Source organism: Balaenoptera ricei, chromosome 13, assembly GCF_028023285.1.
Source record: "Balaenoptera ricei isolate mBalRic1 chromosome 13, mBalRic1.hap2, whole genome shotgun sequence".
Lineage (NCBI taxonomy): Eukaryota > Metazoa > Chordata > Mammalia > Artiodactyla > Balaenopteridae > Balaenoptera > Balaenoptera ricei.
This window is the reverse complement of record NC_082651.1, coordinates 81,371,997-81,392,163: the sequence shown is the minus strand read 5'-3', so window position 1 is coordinate 81,392,163 and position 20,167 is coordinate 81,371,997. Positions and strand designations below refer to the sequence as shown.

Genomic DNA, 20,167 nt, shown 5'->3' with positions numbered 1-20,167 from the left:
CATGGATTGAACCCGTGTCCCCTGCATTGGTAGGTGGATTCTTAACCACTGCACCACCAGGGAAGCCCCACACTTATATTTCTGTTACAGCATTTACCACATGGTATTGTAATTTATCTGTTTAGACATCTATTTTCCCTACTAGTGTAAGTTCCTAGAACACAGGGATCATATTTATCTCTACAGTTCCAGCACCCTACACAATACTGAGAACTTAGTAAGTACTCAATAAATGATCCATGAATAAATGAATGACATAACTGTTGCTGTGGTTATGGATGCCAACAATATCAATATTTATGTCTATGAGATGAAGTGCGCTGTCAATAAAGTCTCTAACCTAGAGTACTACCTGATTTTATTTTTTCTTTTTGTTCCTTTCTAGACTTCAAAGCAGCATAAACTGAAAAAGATCCAGAAATTCACAGGTCAGAAAGATCCTATTCAGTTCAAGGCTAACGACAAATCAACTGTGGGGTCTGCTTTAAGACTCTAACCTTTAATAGCAGGTGGAAGGAAGAAGGTTGGACTATGTAAATGAAAGAAATAGTCCTACTCTTTCTAGCATCTCCACTTCCAAAGAAATGTAAATGGCTCCATAATTCTTTCCATGCTTCCTATCCTCATACTTCCTTTCCTAATCTCTTTTTGTGCAAAGCTCAAAGTATCAGGAAAGAAACATGGTGAGACTGAAGAACAAAGAAGGGGTAACTACCAAGAGTTTGGTGCGGGAAGTTTTGGTACCTTTTTTCTCTAGCATAGACACTGGATAATACATATCTTTTCCTCCAGAGATATGTATTCCTCTGTTTACCCCACTCCATCTCCCTATCATGATTATTCCTGCTCTTTCCAATGGGTACATCTACTATATGCTGAAGACAGCATCCTACAGCTTAAAAAAACAAACAAACAAAATGAGATCTAGGTTAAATCTGAGCTCTACCACTAATTAGCTTTATGATCTTAGGCATGGCTTTGTTTTTGTTTCCTTATTTGCAAAATGAAGGGGTTGAACTAAGGTAATGTCAATAGTCATAACGCTAATAGATTCTTTACCTCTACTCCCAGATCCACAGTGGGAAGACAATCTCAGGATGGGTTGCACTGAAGCTAACCTGACATGGTGAGTAAAGTCAATCTTCGCTGTGTCTATTCTTTCTCTCTTCAGCCTACCCTACTGATAAATTCTATAAAAGTTAGGAGTAAGATACCTCGGACTCTGTTTTACTTCCCTCGCTATGATAGCTGTATCCTTTCTAAGTCTCTCTTCTTATTGTTTTCCTTACCAGTACTTTAATATCACTTCAATTACACTGACATACTCTGTTGCATCCAGCTTTTCAGGACTCCCTATGGGGTGGTCCCAGGAATATGTATGCTGGTTAATGGACAGGAGTCTTCAACAGATCGTCCAACACCTGGAAAGTGCAAGGTCAAGTAGTTTCTGGGTTGGGGTTGAAGGTGGTAGAGCTTTTAAGAGGGAGGAAGGAAGAGAGTGAAGGAGGGAGGGAGGGAGAAGGAGAGGGAGAAGAAAGATGGTTAGTTAATTAGTTTTGGTAGTGGGGGAAGTTCTGGGTTCGAACAAAGTTTAAGAACCACTGGTCTGTGAATCATTTCTGATTGGAATGGAGACAAATGCCTCCCTTTGTCCTGGTGGAGGAATTCTTTCCATAAATAAGTAATTGATGTTGGGAAAAGCAACCTTTTTTTGTTTGTTTGTTTTCCCTCAGTCCACATTATTTTGCATTTGAAATGGCCATTATCTTTCCCTTTTCCTACTTTTCCTTTTCCTGTTTCAAAACAAATAGAAACTTTTCTCTTTATTTCTTAGATCAAGTCTTATGGAATTGGGTTTGCCTGAACCACAGGATATGATTTCTTCTTCCACCTCCTCTGTCTTTGTGGCTCAGGAGCCTGTTCTACCCTGTTGTGACTGTAAGAAGGCAAAACATTCTTCTGACAGTAGCATCTCCTCTGGATCATCCTACGACTCCAGCCTGTCTCACCTTCCTGTCTTTTCTGAAGGAACAACTTGTCAACTCTGGAGCCACAGTTTACCTATTTTACCTCAAAATCAACCTCCTCCTGTGTTCAGGAACCAAAGCACATCCCTGCCTTCTTTTAGGCTCTCAGAGCTTGGGAAATCAAAACTTTTTCAGAATTCGGCAGCTCTTTCATCCTTAAGACCTCAAAGCACTTTTATCAACTCTCTTTTTGAATCCCCAAATCTCCACAGACAAGAAGAGAAAACAAAGGATGAGAGAAGGAGCAAGAGTCATTTGACGTCAGATCATAGACCAAATGCAATTTTCAAAGAGAGACCACTACTGCCAGGGTCAGCTCCATTCCAGCTCTCTCCTTTGGCTAGGCGGGAGTTAGAGGGACATATGGCTTGGAAGGTTTGTACTTTGCAGGAACAAACAGTGCCTCTGCCTGTGAGGGAATCATGGGCAATGCTGAATTATTTAACTGAGATACAAGGAGGAGTCCCTGAACCAGAGAAACCTCAAATCCACTTATCTATGCCCATTCATCAAAGCACTGAGCATAATATCAACAATGAATCCCCAGACCTTCCATCATTTCAGCTTCACATGAACGTTGGAGTGGAATCTGGATTAAACAGAACAGAAACAAAAATTTCACAGACTCTTATCCCAGGTAAGCAGTCACAACCTGGGGATGGCCCTCAAATCCTTGGATCCAGGCCCTTAATGACATCAATGGGCACTCCACCTCCCAAAAGTTTAGGAGTTGACATAGCTCAAGAGGAAACGACTTTACTGCCAAAGGACCCAAAACGTGTGTTAGAGCTTAGTGTAGAGCAGAGGGTCATAGATCTTCCAGAAAAAAGGATACAGCAGCATAAGACCCAAGTGACTAACGTGGAGCTGACCCCACAGCTACCATATCAAGTCAGAGATAGCATAAAGGTTACTCCACTGGCATTACTTCAAGTCATGGATTCAATGGGGATGATTCCAGAATCACAGTCAGAAGTGATAGAAACTGTGGGTTTGTTCCCACGGCCACCAAATGAAGTCGTGAAACCAATGGAAGCCACGGAAACAGTGAGTGTAAGCCAAAACCCAGCATATCAAGTCATTAAATCAGTGGAGGTAACCCCAGGATCTCAGCAGCAAGTTATGGAATCAAGGAAGATGACCTCAAGACAGCAGAATCAAGTCACAGGCAATGTGAAGGTAACTCCTATAGCATTGCTTCAAGTCATGGATTCTATGGGGATGATTAAAAAATCACATCCACCTATCATACAGTCAATGGGAATGACCCCAAGGATGCAATATCAAGTCATGGAGTCAATGAAAAGGACCACATTGTTGGACCAGCAAGTCATACAACCAGGAAAGATGAGTCCAAGGCTACGACATGCAGTCATGGAAACTGTGGAAATGACCCCAGGGCCACAGCATAAAGTTATGGAATCAGTGGACGTAACATCAAGGCCACAAAGTCAAGTCATAGAACCACTGAAGATTACTCCAGGGCCAATATGTCAAAATGTAAAATCACCTGAAATGATCGCCAGGCCATTGCATCAAGTGAATGATTACCTGGAAGTAACTCCAGTGACACTATTACAAGCTATGGATTTCATGGGGATAATTCCACCAACACAGTCACATGTTATAGAATCTGGGGGTTTGACTCCAGACACACAGTCTCAAATTGCAAATTTGACCCCAAGGGCAACTCAATCAGATGGTTTGACTTCTTCTAGCTCTCCTACTACTATTGGTCCACGTGGAATGGTAGAATCTGTGGGCTTACCTCCACAGCTACCACCTAAAATCATGGAATTGGTAGAATTGATTCCAATGCCATCACAACAATCCATACCTTCTCTAAAGGTAACTCCAACAGCACTGGGGTCACCCATGGGAATGATCATAGCACCACAGTCACAAGTTGTAGAAACTCAGGATTTGACCCCAAGGCTAATATCTCAAGCCAAGGAATCTCTGGAGTCAACTCCTGAGTCATGCATTCAAGTGCTAGACTCTGAGGGAATGACTCCACAACCACACCATCAAAGCACAGAATCTATGGCATTAACCCCAGGACCACCTCATCAAGTCATGGAGTCTTCAAGGTTGACCCCAAGGCATCAAATTCTGGAGTATTCAGAGATGAGTCCAAGGCAAAGCCATCACGTCACAGAAACTACGGGTTTGACATCTGACACCTGGCTACAAATGGAGAAATCTGTAGCGGTGACACAGTCACACCATCAAATGATGGAATCTTTAGGGACAATCCCAAGGTCACTGGGTCAAGGTACAGAATCTATGGGAATGAGCCAAAAGCCACTGCCTCAAGTCACAGAATCTACAGAAATGCTACAAGATTCATCACTGCTTCAAGATGTGAAGTATATGGGGATGAAGCCAATGCCACAATTTAATGTTATGGATTCTATGAAGTTATCCCCAGGATTGCAAAATTTGAAATCTGGGAAACTGATCTTGGGACTAGAGTTGCAAAATACAAAATCTATAGACATAACCACAGGTTCAATTCCACAAATGGTAAAATATGGACAGCTGATCCCAACTGTGAACTCTATAGAATTGGCCCCAGAACTACAACTGCAGAGTATAAAACCTGATGAGTTGGCCTCCATACCACAGCTGCAAAGTGAGAAATCTGTGCAGTCAGCCCCAGGGTCTCAGCTTCATGGTGTGAAATCTATCCAATTGACCCTGGGACCACAACAACAAAATGAAAAACCTGCTGAGTTAGTCCCAGCACCACAGTTGCAAAGTAGGGAATCTATAGATTTGGCCCCCAGTTCACAGTTGCAAGGTATGGAATATGTTCATTTGGCCCTACCATCAGAGTTTCCAGGTATAAAAACCGTGGAGTTGACTCTAAGACCAGTACAAGAAGATATGAAATCTGTGGAGTTTGCCCCAAAGCCATGGTTACAAGATATAAGATCTGAGGAGACAGCTCCAGTACCATTGCTTGAAGATGTGAAAACTCCTCAAATGGTAGAAAGTAGGAGGTTGATTCCTGAGACACAGGTAGAAGACATGAAATATGAGGAACTGATCCCAGGAGCACACATTCAAGCAGTAAAATCTGTAGAGTTGAACCTCAAACCGAACCATCAAGTCACAGAACCTGAAGGATTGACCCCATGGCATCAAGCTTCAGAATCTTTAAGGATGATCTCAGAGCCAGCATATCCAGAAACAGAAGCAAAGTTTACCTCTGACACTTGTCACCATGCAAAAGAATCTAGGGGGTTGATACAATCATCTTTAGGAAATACCCCAGGGCCACTGAGCCAAGCTTCAGAATTTATGCAGATGAACTCAATGTCATTCCAAGGTACTCTTGAGCCAATGTTCCAAAGTGTAAAAGCCATGGGGGATACTCCAGTGTCACAGCACACAATACAAGAATCTTTAGAGTTGGTACCAGGATCAGAGATGCAAAGTATGAAATCAAAGATGTTGACCCCAGAGTCCCAAGGTATGAAGTTTGTTCATCTGAATCTAGGACCATATTCAGAAGTTATGAACTATGAGGAGTTGATCTTGGAACCACAATTTCAAAATGTGAAATCTGTGCCATTGACCTTAGAACCACAGTCCAAAAGTATAAAACCTGAGGAGTTGACTCTAGGGCCATTAATGCATGATAATAATTTTGTGGATTTACACGTGCCACTGGAAGAATCTAGTAGGTTAATTCCTGAGACAGAGTTACAGCATGTTGAATCAAGGAAAGTGACCATGGAACCACATTTACAAGGACTGAAATCTGTGGGTCTAACTTCCAGACCAAGGCATCAAGACACAGAGCCTGCAGAGTTAGCTGCTGAGATCTGCCCACAAGAGGAAGAATCTGTGAAACTGATCCCACAGCTAGTCTTGAAAACTGCTGGGGTGATGCCTAGGCCACATTTTCAAAAATTTTCAGAGATGACTCTAGGTCAAGGCTATCAAGATACAGAAACTGTGAGGCTGACTTCTGAGGCTTTGCCCCAAGTAGCAATAACACAAAAACCAACAGGTCAAGTTAGAGAATATACAGGAATGACTCCTCTAAAGCCACATCTTCAAGTTACAGAGTCATCAGAGATACCCCTAAGGTCAGAATATGAAAACACAGAAACTGTGGGGTTGGCAACATTTCCAGTTGAAAACATCCAGGAGGTAATACCAGTAGCAACATATTCAGAAAAAGGATCTCTGGAGTTGACTTTAGGACCAGGGATGCAATATGAGAAATCAGAGCCACTACTGCAAAATTTGAAATATGTGAAGTTAACCTCTGAGTCATCCCCATTAGTGGTAGGATCTAAACAGTTTATTACAGGACGAAAACCACATGTTATGGAGTTGACCCCAGAGCCACAGCTCCAGGGAGTAAAGTCTAGGCAGTTGGAGCCAGAGCCAAAATTACAAGATGTGAAATATGTTAATTTAATTCAACAGTCAACTACTACCAGAGTGGTAGAATCAGAGAAGCCAATACAAGAGCCAGTGCTACAAAGCATGATATCAGAGGAATTGAGTAAGGAGGCACAGTTCCAAGGGCCACAGCTGCATAGTGCAAGATTTTCAGAGTTATCTCCAGAGCTGCCACTTCAAGGAGAAAGACCTATAGATTTAATCTCAGGGTCTCCACATCATGGTGTGAAATCTGATGAATTGACCCCAGCTTCCCCAGTGCAAGAAATAAAATTGTCAGATTTTATCCCAGGACCAAAACATCAAAGTGTTGTATCTGTACAGTTGACTGCAGAATCACAACCTCAAAGTATGAAATTTATGGAACTAAATTCAGGACCATGCTTGCAAAATATCAGATTTTCTGATTTGACCCCAGAACCAAAGCATCAAGGTTTCAAACATGTGCAGTTTATACCAGGAACACAGCTTCAAGACATAAAGTCCGTAGGATTTGTAACAGAGTCATCTTTGCAGTTAAGTCAAGGGCTCCCAGTTGAAAATATGAAATCTGTTCTGTCTGTTGAAGGATCACAGTTTCACAGCTTGAAATCTGTCAAACTGACCTCAAAACTACAATTTCAAGATGTGAAATCTGAGGAACTGAACCTAGGGCCAGGGCAGCAAGATGTAAAATTTTCTGAATTGACTTCAGGGCCAAAGCTTCAAGGTGTCAAATCTGGGGAGCAAACCCCAGGACTACTGTTTCATAGTGTGACTTCTGTGGAGACGACTCTAGAGTTAGGGCTTCAAGATTCTAAATCAGCAAAGATGTCTCCAGGGCTTCAAGGTGTGAAACAGGTGGTGCCATGGCTACAAGATGTCAAATTTTGTGATCTGACATCAGGAACTCAACCTCAAGGTGTGAAATCTTCAGAGTTAAACTCAGCGCAACAACAACAATATGTGAAATTTTTTGAGTTCACTCCAGAGCCAAAGATGCAAGGAGTAAAATCTATGAAGTTGACCCCAGGACCTGAGCAGCAAGGGGTTAAGCCTGAGATGTTAGTACCAGAGCCACTGTTTCAAGGTGTAAAATGTGTGGCAGTAGACCACATATCAAGCTTTGAAGGTGACATTTCATATAAATTAGTCTCAGAGCCACAGATACCAGATGCAAAATCTATGGAGTTGACTCCTGGACCGCAGTTGCCAAGTGTAAACTACTCTGAGTTGACCAGAAGACCACGGTTACAAGTTGTGAAATCTTCTGAATTGATCCAAGGATCACAGTTGCAAGATGTAAAACCTGTAGAGTGGATCCCAATCTCAAAGCTTCAAGGTTTACAATCTGAGGCGCTAATGCCAGAGCCACAGCTGGAAGATACGAAATCTGTGGAGTTAACACCAGGGCCACATTTGGGAAGTATGAAATCTATGCAGTTAACATCAAAGCCACAACTGGGAAATGTCAAATCTACAGTGTTAACCCTTGGGCCACAGGTGGGAGATGTGAAACCGGTAGAGGTGACCCCAGGCTCAAAACTTCATGATTTGAAATCTGAGTTGTTGATCTCAGAGTCAGAGTTGAAAGATGTGAACTCTGTGGCCTTAACTCCAGGACAATGTCCAAGAGGTATGAAATCTACGTTGCTAACCCCAAGTCCACAGCTGGAAGTTAAGAAGTCTGTGGAGATAACCTCAGGGCCACAGATAGAAGACGTCAAATCTGTGAAACTCACCTCAGATTCCAAGCTTCAAGGTGTGGAATCTGATGAGTTGGCTCTGGGTTCAAGAAATCAAGGATTAAAAACTGTGACGTTGGTCCCAAGGATACAACTGCAAGATGTGAAAGCTGTGGAATTGAAACTTGGACAAAGGATGCAAGATGAGAATTCTGTGTTTTTTGCACCAAGGTCATTGCTCCAAGGGCCTCAACTACAAGGTATGAAACCTCAGGAATTGACTACCGAGCCACAAATGCAAGATGTGAAAATTTTGGAGATAACCCCACGTTCAAATCCTCAAAGTTTAAAACCTGTAGAGAAGACTCCAGATCCAGAGCTGCAATTTGTAAAATCTGTGAAGTTGACCCCAAGGCTAAAGAAGCAGGCAGTAAAATCTGCGTTTGCAACCAGAAGACAAAAGTTTCAAGGAGTAAAATCTGTGGCTTTAGCCCCGAGGCAACAGCTTCAAGAGATGGAACTTGTGAATTTAACTCCTGGGCCAAAACAGGTTGGTGAGATATCTGTAATCTCACCAGAGCAGCAATGTGTGAATTCAGAGCCACTGAAGAGAGGGTCTAAGTCAGAAGATGGGATGTCTTGGGAGTTAACTCCAGAGCTAAAATTTAAAGAGAGAAAATTAGTAGATCCCAACTTTCAGTTAGAGTTGAAAGGTAGGAAATCATTTGAATTGACTCCAGAATCAAATATTCAAGGTGTAAAATCTAAAGAGTTCAAACTTGAACCACAGTTGCAAAGTATAAAGTCTCCCAAGTTGACCCCAGGACCACAGCTGCAACAAGTGAAATCCTCAAAGTCAACTTCAGAGCCACAACTTCAAGGTGTGAAAACTGTTGAGTTAAAACAGGAGCCAAGGCCTGAAAGTATGAGATGTATTCAGTGGATACCAGGACCTGAGTTCCAAGGTGTGAAATCTGTAGGGTTAAATCTTGAGTCACAATCTCAAGGTGTCAAATCTGTAGAGTTGACATCTTCAATACAGTTAAGAGATGTGAAGTCATCTGAATTGCCTCTGGGGCCAAAAATTCAAGGTGCAACATATATGAAGTTCAACCTTGGGCCACAGTCGCAGAGTGTGAAAACTCCTGAGTTATCCCCAGGACCACAGCGGCAAGAAGGAAAATTTTTGGCATCAACCTCAGAGCCACAGCTTCAAGGTATGAAAACTGTGGAGTTAAACCAAAAGCCACAGCTTGAAAGTATGAGAACTGTTCAGTGGATGCCTGCACCAGTGTTTCAAGGTGTGAAATCTCTGCTAAATCTTGGGTTGCAATCTCAATGTGTCAAACCAGCAGAGTTGAAACCTTTGATACAGTTAAGAGATATAAAGTCATCTGTATTGACTCCAAGGCCAAAGCTCCAAGGTATACAATCTTTGGCATCACTCCAAGAACCTCAGCCTCAAGGTCTCAATTTGAAACCTTGTCTACAGTTTAGAAGTAAGAAATCATGTGACCTGACTTCCAAGTCAAAGCTCTGTGATATAAAACCCATGATGTTCAAATCTAGGCTTCACTTGCATGATGGAAAATCTCCTAAGTTGATCCCAGGACCATGGTTTCAAGAAGTGAAACCATTACCGTCATCCCCAGGAACACAGCTTCAAGGTGTGAAGTCTGTATTGCTTACAAAAGAGCCACAGTTTCCTGAGGTGAAATCTGGGGTATTAAGCCAAGAGTCACAATTACAAAGTGATAAAACTATAGAGTTGAACTCCCCACTACACTTGAAAAGTATGAAGTCATCTGAGTTGACTCTTCAGACAGAGCTTCAAGGTGTGAAATCTGAGGATTTCAACAGTGGGCCACAGTGGCAAGGTCTAAAATCTTCTAAGTCACCACTTGAGACAAAGTCCCAAGATAAGAAATTTACTGAGTTAATCTCTGACTCACAGTTGCAAGGTACAACATTTTCTAAATTGACTGTGGGGACAAAGATTCAAGGTGTCAAGTCTACAGATTTCAACCCTGGGTCATTGTTACAAGGTGTAAAATCTTCTGGATGGACCTCAAAGATAAAGCTTCAAGATGTAAAACATAAAGAATTCAGCCCCAGTCCTCAGTTGCAAGTTCTGAAATCTTCTGAGCTGATTCTGGGATCAAAGCTTCAGAATGTGAAATTCGTGTTCAACTCTGAGCCACAATTGCAAAGAGTGAAATCTTCTAAATTAATCTCAGACTCAAAGTTTCAAAATGTGGAATCTGTGAAGTCCAAATCTGCGCCACCATTGCAAGGTGTGAAATCTTCTGAGTTGATACTGGGGACAAAGCTTAAAAAAGTGAAATCAGTGGAATTCAAGTCGGGTCCACAGTTGGAAGATATGAAATCTTCCAAATTAATCACAGATATAAAGCTTCAAGATGTAAAATCTACGAATTTCAGGTCTGGACCAAACTTGCAGGGTATGAAATCATCTGAAGTTATCCCAAGGGAAAAGCTTCAAGGTGTGAAGTCTGTAGAACTGAAACCTAGTCCAAAGTTACAAGGTGAGAAATCTTCTGATTTGACTCTGGGGAGGAAGTTTCCAGGTGTGAAATCTGTAGAGTTGGACTCAGGCCCACACTTACAAGATATGAAGTGTTCTGAGCTGATCATGGGTATAAAGCTTCCAGATGTAAAATCTAAGCGGTTAAGTTCTAGACCACACTTTCAAGTTATGAAATCTTCTGAAGTGATCCCAGGGACAAAGCTTCAGAAAGCGAAATCGGTGTTCAACTCTGGACCAGAGACACAAAGTAAAAAATTTTCTGAGTTGATTCAAGAGACAAAGCTTCAAGATGTGAAATCCTTAGAGTTTAACTGTGGACTGAAGTTACAAGGTGGGAAATCTGATTTAACCCAGAGGAGGAAGCTTCAAGGTGTGAAATCAGTGGAGTTCAACCCTGGACCACAGAGACAGGGTGAGAAATCTGATTTGATGCGAGAGTGGAGGCTTCAAGATTTGAAATCTGTTGTTCCATGGTTGCAAGGTGTGACATCTTCAGAGTTAACACCAGAGACAAAGCTTCAAAGTGGAGAATCTGTGGAGTTCACCACCAGGCCAGTGTGGCAAGATATGAAACCTTTTGAATTGACTCTTGGTACAAAGGTACAAGATGTGAAATCTTTGGGGTTTAACTCAGCTCCACAGTTACAAGACAGGAAATTGTCTATGTTGACACCAGAGGCACACCTTCAAGGTGTGAAATCTATGGAATTCAACCCTGAGGCAAAATTGCAAGGTGCAAAATCTTCTGAACATATAAAGCTTCAATTAATGAACTCTACAGAGGTCAACCCTGGTCTAGAATTTCAGGTTGCAAAACCCTCTGAGTTGGCCTTGGAATCAAAGATTCATAGTGGAATATTGTCTGAGATCAGTGGTAGAAAGCAGTGGCAAGATGAGAAATCTGACAAGTTGAATCCATGGCCAGAACTTCAAAGTGTAAAAGTCATGGTGTTCAATCCTGGGACACATTCGCAACATATAAAATCTTCAGAATTATGCAAAGGGACAAAGCTTCAAGATGTGAAATCTTTGGAATTCAATCCTGACCAACAGTTGCAAGATGTGAAATCTTCTGATTTTTGTCTGGGAACAAGGCTTCAAGGTATTCAATATTTTGAGTTCAATCCTGGACCACAGTTGCAAGAGGTAAAATCTGAGTTGAGCACAGAAATGAAGCTTCCAGATGAGCAATTTCTGGAATTCAAGCATAAGCCTAAATTACAAGGTGGGAAATGCTCTGAACAGAATCCAGGGCCACAGCGTCAGTGTATAAATTATATGCCATTCAACACTGGGTCACAGGTGCAAGATATAAAGTCTTCTGGGTTGAATCCTAGTCCAGAGCTTCAAGGTAGAAAATCTAAAGTGCTCTGCATTGGGCCTTATTTGCAAGGTGTGAATTCTTCTGCATTCATTTCAGAACCAAAACTTCAGTGTGTAAATTCTACTGGATGCAACCCTGGGCCACATTTGCAAGGCACAAACTCTTCTGAATTAAATTCCGTTTCAAAACTTCAAGGCATGAATTCTTCTAAGTTAAATTCAGGGACAGAGATTCAAAGTGAGACATCTATGGTGTTCAACCCTGGACCACACTGCCAAGGTCTGAAATCTGAATTGGGTCCAGGGTCAAAGTTTCTAAGTGTAGCACCCACAGAATGCAATCCTGGGCCACAGATACAGTGTGCAAAGTCTTTTGAATTGAATCCAGAGCCAAAATTACAATGTTTAGATTCTATGGGGTGCCAACATGGACCACCCTTGCAAGGAGCAAAATCTTTTGAGTTGACTTCGGGGAAAACATGTCAAGATATGGGATCTGAGGCGAATCCAGGCACAGAGAATCAATGTGAGACATCTATGGTGTTCAATCCTGGACCACATTGCCAAGGTCAGAAATCTGAATTGAGTCCAGAGTCAAAGTTTCTAAGTGTAGCACCTACAGAATGCTACCCTGGGCCACAGATGCAGTGTGCAAATTTTTCTGAGTTGAATCCAGAGCCAAAATTACAATGTTTAAATTCTATGGGTTGCAAATGTGGGCCACACTTGCAAAGTGTAAAATCTCTTGAGTTAACTTCAGGGACAAAATGTAAAGGTATGAGATCTTCTGATTTGAATCTGGGGCCAGAACTTCAAGGTATAAAATCTATTATGTTCAGTCCTGTGCAGCATTTACACGATGTAAAATGTGAATTGACTCCAGGGACAAAGTCTCAAGGTATAATCTCAACAAAGTTCAACTCTGGCGCACAGTTGCAAGGTGTGAGTTCTACTGGGTTGAATTCAGGGTCAGAACTTCAATACATAAATTCTATAAAGTCTAATCCAGGGCCACAGATGCAAGGCATGAAACCCTCTGAAATGAACCCCGGGCCAGAGTCTCATGGTACAAAATCTATGTTGTTCAACCCCGAACCACATTTGCAAGATGTGAAATCTTCTGAGTTAACTCCAGACACAAAGTTTCCAGAAGTCCAATTTTTGGTGAACCACCTTGGGGAAGAGCAACACGTTGTGCAGTCTGTGTTCACTTTGGGCCCTCAGTTAAACATAGGTATGAAACCTATGTTATTTTTACCAGAGCAACTTCTTGAAGATATGAAGTCTGTGAAGATGAACAAAGAGCCATTGCTTTGTGGTACAAATTCTACGAAATTGATTTCAGACTTTGAGCTGCAGAACTTGAAATGGAACGTGTTTGCACTAGAGCCACGTTTTCAAAAAGTGAAATCTGTGGAGTTAAATCCAGAGCCACATCCTCAAGGTATGAATTCTGAGGAGTTGCCTTCACACCTCAGGCCGCAGAGTGTAAGATCTGTGGTGTTTGCACCAGCGCCATGTTTTCAAGATGGGAAATCTCTGGAGTTGAAACTGGAGCCACAACCTCAAGATGTGAATTCTAAGAAATTGATTTCTTGCCTCAGGCAGAAATCTGTAGTGTCTGTATCAGCACCATGTTCTCAAGATGTGAAATCTATGAAGTCAAACCTATTGCTACAGCCTCAAAGTGTGAATTCTTTAGGGTCATCATCATGCCTCAGGTCACAATGTGTTAAATCTGAGGTCTTTGCACCACAGCCATGTCTTCAAAATGTGAAATCTGTAGAGTTGACACCAGGGTCCCAACAACAAGGTATGAATTGCCAAGAGTTGACTTCAGGATTGCAAGGTATGAAATCAGTAGTGTCAGCACCAGAGTCAACTAAGAAGTTCATACCAGGACCAATGTTGACTAGTGTCAAATTTTCAAATTTGTCTCCAGAATCACAGCAACAAGGTGTGAAATATTTGGCGTCTACTCCAGAACCAAAGTTGCAAAGCATAAAACATGTAAAATCTAGGATCTTCCAGGCAGGATCAGGGGCTCGAAGAGGCCTTACCTGGCCTGTCCTGGGCAGGCGACGGAATGTCTGGGAGAGTCGCTCCTGGAGGCAGCGACTACCTAGAAAATACCTCTCCAGTATGCTAACGCTGGGGAATGTCTTGGGGACTAGCATGGAAAGGAAGCTTTATTCTCAAACATCTTTAACAGAAAGAGCCACTGCAGATACCTGTCAATCTATTCAGAATTTATTTGGGGTTCCAGTTGAATTGATGGAATTTTCCCAGAGTCTGCTTGAGAAGGGTCAAGGTACTATTTCTCAGCCTTCAGTGGTCAAAAACTACATTCAGAGACATACTTCATGCCATGGTCATGAGAAAAGAATGGCCTTAAGGATGTGGACACGTGGCTCCATGTCCTCCATAATACAGCACTACTCTGGCACTAGAGTGAGAATAAAGAAAACAAACTCAAAGCCCTGTGATATATCCCAGGAAGTCATTCAGCACATGCCTGTTTCATGTACAGGGAGTCAGCTTCCTGCCCCAGCAAAGTCAGAGTCTTCCTTCAACGTATTTTTTGCTAGGAGAGATTCTGTTCCAGTGGAAGAGAGTGAGAACTCACAGAGTGATTCACAGACAAGGATTTTTGAGTCCCAACACTCCCTCAAGCCAAGTTATCTTCCCCAGGCCAAGTCTGACTTCTCAGAACAGTTCCAGCTTCTACAAGATCTGCAGCTAAAAATAGCAGCAAAACTGTTAAGGAGTCAAATACCCCCCAACGTACCTCCACCTTTAGCTTCAGGTCTGGTTCTAAAATACCCTATCTGCCTACAGTGTGGCCGATGTTCAGGATTTAATTGCTGCCATAAATTACAGGCCACGTTTGGAACTTACCTTCTTATCTATCCACAGCTTCACCTTGTAAGCACTCCTGAAGGCCATGGAGAGATCAGGTTGCGTCTTGGCTTTAGGTTGCAAACTGGGAAAAGACCCCAAGTCCCAAAGTATCATAGACGAGATAGACCCATCACACCAAGGAGCCTTAGATCAACATCACTAAGGAAAGCTAAAGGCTATACTCAAGCTTCCAAGAGTCCTACTTCTACAATAGATTTCCAGTCTGGGTCTTCCCAGTGTCCTGCTCCTATACAAGTCCACATCAGGCGAAGGCAAGGTGGCAGCCCTGGCCTAGTAGAAAAGACAGAAATTAGAGAGCCTGGACACTATGAATTCACTGAAGTTCACTCTCTATCAGAGAGTGACTCTGAAAGCAATCAGGATGAAAAGTGGGCTCCTAATTCCTCTAAGGAATTACCAAGCCAGTTAAGAAGGAAGATGAGTGGAGCGTCTCAGACAACTACCGCCTCTTTAAAAAGACAACCTAAGAAATCCTCCCAACCAAAATTCATACAACTCCTTTTTCAGGGCCTAAAGCAGGCATTCCAAACAGCACACAGAATTATGGCTTTGGTTGGGCAGAAGCCTGAGGACAGGACAAGGCGAGACTATTTCTGGTCAAGCAAAAACTACCTTCCAAAACAAAAAGCCAGAGACTATTGCTTATCAAGAGATATCAAAAGACACAGGATGCCAACTCTCAAGCTAAGGTCAACAGACCCAACCATTAAGGAGGAGAGCACATTGTGGGGAGAAACAGACCAATTCAGATCAGCTCAACAACCAACAGGAAATAGCTCTTTCCAACCCAGACCTATACAACTGCCCAAGCCCATAGTTTCCCAAAGAAGTACCACTCTCAAAAACACCTCAAGCAGCCAGCCTTTGGGTCCTGTTCAAAATGAGAGTAATAGCAGAGCTAAGAAAAACTTTAACAGAAATGAAATCTCTAGCCAGGAGTCCAAGAACTCCAAACCAGGAACCAGAGTTTACGCTGGAGGGAGACCCTTACATGGTTCCCCTATGAAGAGAACCTCACACAGTCACCTTAAAGAAAAGTCCACACACAAGGAACGAAACCACCACAGCTTCTGTAGGGAAAGAATCCCATGGAATTCTTCTGGAAGGAGCCAATATAGTCCCTCTGAGAGGGGCCACCGAAGTGCCTCTGAGAGGAGCCATTGCAGTCCCTCTGAGAGGAGCCACTGCAGGGCCTCTGAGAGGAGATGTCACAGTCCCCCTGAGAAGAGCCACCGCAGGGCCTCTGAGAGGAGATGTCGCAGTCCCTCTGAGAGGAGCCATCGCAGTCCCTCTGAGAGGAGCCACTGCAGGGCCTCTGAGAGGAGCCATCGCAGTCCCTCTGAGAAGAGCCACCGCAGGGCCTCTGAGAGGAGATGTCGCAGTCCCTCTGAGAGGAGAGGACACAGTGCTTCTGAGAGGAGCCACCAAAGTCCCCTCAAGGAGAGACTCAAGCACAGCTCACCTAGGGAGAGGCCCAGATATAGTTTGGGTAAAGATTTCAGGAGTAACTCAAACATGTCTCCTAGAGACCACACCAAAAAACCCCAAAGGAGGGCAAGTTTGGAGGCCTGACGCTAGAAGATAGAGACCCGCCCCAGTTATTCATTGCCTCGCTCAAGTCTCCACCAAGTTGCCTTTTCCTGGCTTCCTTCCTGCTCAGCCACTGGCTTCCACTTCCTGCACCCTCAGCAATGAAAGAGCTTCTACTTCTCTCTACCTGAGGGGAGGGAGGGAGGGAAGGCGGGAATGGCTCTGTCATTTCCCTAAGATAAATAAACGGGTAATAATTGACCTTCCTGTGCACCTAGAAAGACCACTCGTCGTGCCCGGTGGAGCATGGGGGCGTGGAGGGGCAGGAGAGGTAGTGCAAACGGAGGGAACGAGACGGACGGACTCCGAGGCCAAGCAGAGGCTCCAACCCCCAACCCCCAGTTTCCCGGGTCCCACAGCGCACTCCCGGGGCGGGGTCTCAGAGGAAGTGTGTGTGGGGCGGGGGTGTGGGGGCCTGGTCATGTGACTCGCCCTGCCGCAGCCCCCTCGGAAGCTGAGAGGCGGAAGTAGACGTTCGACACGGGGCTCGCGGCGCCGACTCCACATCCGGGAGCGGAGAGGAGAGCGGAAGTGGCGTTGATCTGGCCGGAGCCCTTGGGTGAATTTGTTAGGCGTGGAGAGGGAGTGATGTCTTCCAGACTCGGTGCAGTGCCCGCCGTGAGTTTCTCGGTTTGACCGTTACGCTTTAGGGGTAGCGCTGTCGAGCCCGCCACACGCGGTCCCTCGCTTTTGTCCCCTGCTCAGAGTTGGTTTTATCAGAGCCCATCGCAGGCCCCACCCTTCTAGGTCAGATATACCAGCCCCCTCGTTTTTCCCCCGACTTCTGCTGCCCGATCCCCACCCCCTTGGACTCAGTTCCTCGTCATATTGCCGTTAGTCTCTATTCTTTCTACATCCCCAGTGCCTCCCATATCCGTTGTCCTCGCTTTCTGTCTCCCTTTTAGAGCCTCTTTCTAGGACAGGGCTTTGAGAATGGGGGAGATGAAGGCTCTAGTGTTGTCACCTGCCTTGACCCTGTACGAAGATAGGGCGGCACATTTTTCGTCAAAAGTCTTGCCTTCTTCCGTTTGAGGGAGTAGCCCCGGGAGAGCTTCATTTCTTGGCACAGGGGGATTCGTCTTTTTGTGGTCAAGGTTCAGAGGCCCCTAGCATTTACTCATGTGCTTGCAATTTGCTAGACCCCGGGACCCACATCCTTTAAGCAGCAGAGGAGCACGAGGATCGTGGGAGCTAAGAAGTAAGTGAGGTTTTGTGCGATCCATTTATAATTGTGTCGCCAGCGCTGTCCAATAGAACTTCCCGTGATGATGAAAATGTTGTGTATCCGCACTGTCCAGTACTGTAGCCACTAGCCACGTATGACTGTTGAGCGCTTGAAATGTGGCTTATGTCAGTGAGGAGCTGAATTTTAAGTTGTATTTTAATTAATTTAAATAGCCACCTGTGACTAGTGGCCACCTGATTGGACAGTGCAAGTCTAATCCTAGTGTGGGGGAGGAAAACTTGGCTTCCAAAAAAAAAGAAGTACGAATTATAAGAAAAATGGGATGTGTGACTCAGTGTAGCCGTGCATTTCTTTAGACATCAAATATGTACTCATGAATACATTGATGAACTTGGGAAGGACTGATAAAAATGACTGTAAGAAATGCTTATATTTTCAAACTACTTGGCTTCAAGACTGGTTTATTGTTTACTGAATGTGCTAAGCTTTTCCATATTTGTTAATACAAAAAAGATTCTTGTTAAGGAGATACTCATTGGAAGGGATTAATTCATTCATACAATATTTACTAAATATCTGCTTTGTGCCAGCTCTGTGGTAGGTTAGATACACAGACGTGAAAAGCACACAACTAACAGTCTAACCGATTTAGGCAAGGAGATCCACACAATACAGTGTAAAGAAATGTTTTTAAACAGGAATTTAATATAGCCTTTTGGGAAGGGGAGTGATGTTTGGAAGGGAAAGGTTGCCAGAGCAAATCACTCCTAAACAGACTTGAAAGTCAAGGAATAATACAGTTAGCCAGAAGGAAAAGGGTTTTGTTTTGTTTTTTTGTTCTTTGTTTTTGTTTTTCAGAAGAAAGAACAGAATGTGAATGGGTAAAAGGATTTAATGGAATAGCAAGTGGGTAATTATTCAGAAATGTAAAGATTAATGGGCCCTCATCTATTTATCAGAATCAGAATCATTGGGGTTAGGGCATCAGAATCCTTATTTTTAACTGGCCTCCTAGGACATTGTGAAGTTTGAGAATCCTCCATGAGAAATGAGACTAGAAGAGAGTAGAGAATGAAACCGTGGAAAACATCAGTATTTAAGGATTGGGTAGAATAAAAAAAGGCTGCAAAGGATACTGAGATGAACGTAAAATACTTTTCTAATGAAATCTAAATATTTGCACCTAGAGAGTGAACTAGGGGCTCTTAAAAATTCTTGGTAGATCAGAAAGGAGTTGAAAATAGGTTAAACTTCTCATCTTTGTGATCAGAAGCCGAGACTGAAAGATAGTACCACACACAACAGGTTATTTTAAAATCACTACAATTATGATAGTTATTGTATGAGCCAAAGGCTTTTTCTTGTCATATTTATGGAAAGAGAAGTTTGAGATTAATCTGGTTTTTAACAAATAATCAAATACCCTGAGTTGATAGGTAATGTAAAATACTTGAGAATTGTTTTTGTTGAGTCCTTTAAAAATAAAAGAGAGCTGGAGGGAGGGATTCCCTATCCACGTTGACTTAATCCCCAAGATGTTAAAACTGTTGATTTTTTTTCCCCTATACTCTTGCTTATTCATGAGCAGGGAGGTCGGTATATCTGAGTCCTACACTGACAGCAAAGAAATTTCTCTGAGGACAGTTTCCTAAGAGGAGTCATATGGGACTTGACTCTTAATGGCCTGTTGATACTATCAAGTCTTTCTAGTAGAGATTGTTCCCATTGTTTGGGATGGTGGGTTTTGGCCCTAGAGGACTGCCAGTTCCCACTAAAATTTTTTTTATAACTTCATTGAAGTATAATTGAAATACAGTAGACTGCATATATTTATACAATAAGTATATTGTATAAATATATAGATATATGTATACAGTATCTTCAGCTTTGACATATGTAAGTACCCATGAAACACTATTTCCTGATGAATAGTGGTGTAAAACAATCAAGATAACATTTCCATCTCTCCCAAAAGTTTTTTCACGTCCCTTTGCAATTCATTCCTCCCTCCACTCCTGTCCCCAGACACCCCCTGACCTGTTTTCTGTCACTGTACAGTGGTTTGCATGTTCTAGGATTTTCTATAAATGAAATCAGACATTGTGTCCTCTTTTTGCATGATTTCTTTCACTCAAAATAATGATTTTGAATGAAGAATAGTTTTTGTTGCTAAACAAAATTCCATTATGGATATAACATAGTTTGTTTAGCCATCTATCTTGAGGGACATTTGGGTTATTCTCAGTGTGGAGGTATTACAGTAAAACTGCTGTGAACGTTCATGGGCAAGTCTCTGTGTGGAAAAATATTTTTGTTTCTTTTGATAAATACTTAACACAGTATTTATTTATTAAGATGGAATTTACCATCTTAGGTTGATTGGGTCCTATGTCAGGAGTATGTTTAACTTTTTAAGAAATTGTCAGTCTTCCAAATTGGCGGTATTATTTTACATTCTTACCAGCAGTGTAGGAGAGTAAGTCTC

General features: G+C 42.8%; 2 protein-coding genes across 5 annotated transcripts in view; both read left to right on the top strand.

Moving 5' to 3' along the window:
- The window catches only part of SPATA31H1 (SPATA31 subfamily H member 1), a 33,662-nt gene extending 17,184 nt beyond the window's left edge, over positions 1-16,478 (top strand). The window contains exons 2-8 of the mRNA XM_059942614.1: positions 386-462; positions 1,070-1,126; positions 1,340-1,435; positions 1,835-3,666; positions 4,804-5,546; positions 6,087-10,158; positions 10,408-16,478. Of these exons, the coding sequence (XP_059798597.1) occupies positions 386-462; positions 1,070-1,126; positions 1,340-1,435; positions 1,835-3,666; positions 4,804-5,546; positions 6,087-10,158; positions 10,408-16,478 (12,948 nt within the window). The remainder of the gene's footprint in view (positions 1-385; positions 463-1,069; positions 1,127-1,339; positions 1,436-1,834; positions 3,667-4,803; positions 5,547-6,086; positions 10,159-10,407) is intronic.
- Positions 16,479-17,000: 522 nt separating this feature from the next.
- The window catches only part of ZNF512 (zinc finger protein 512), a 32,421-nt gene continuing 29,254 nt past the window's right edge, over positions 17,001-20,167 (top strand). For all 4 annotated transcript variants that reach the window (XM_059893355.1, XM_059893353.1, XM_059893354.1 and 1 more), the window contains exons 1-2: positions 17,001-17,114; positions 17,636-17,694. In XM_059893355.1, coding sequence (XP_059749338.1) covers positions 17,085-17,114; positions 17,636-17,694 — 89 coding nt within the window. In that variant the 5' untranslated portion in view covers positions 17,001-17,084. The remainder of the gene's footprint in view (positions 17,115-17,635; positions 17,695-20,167) is intronic.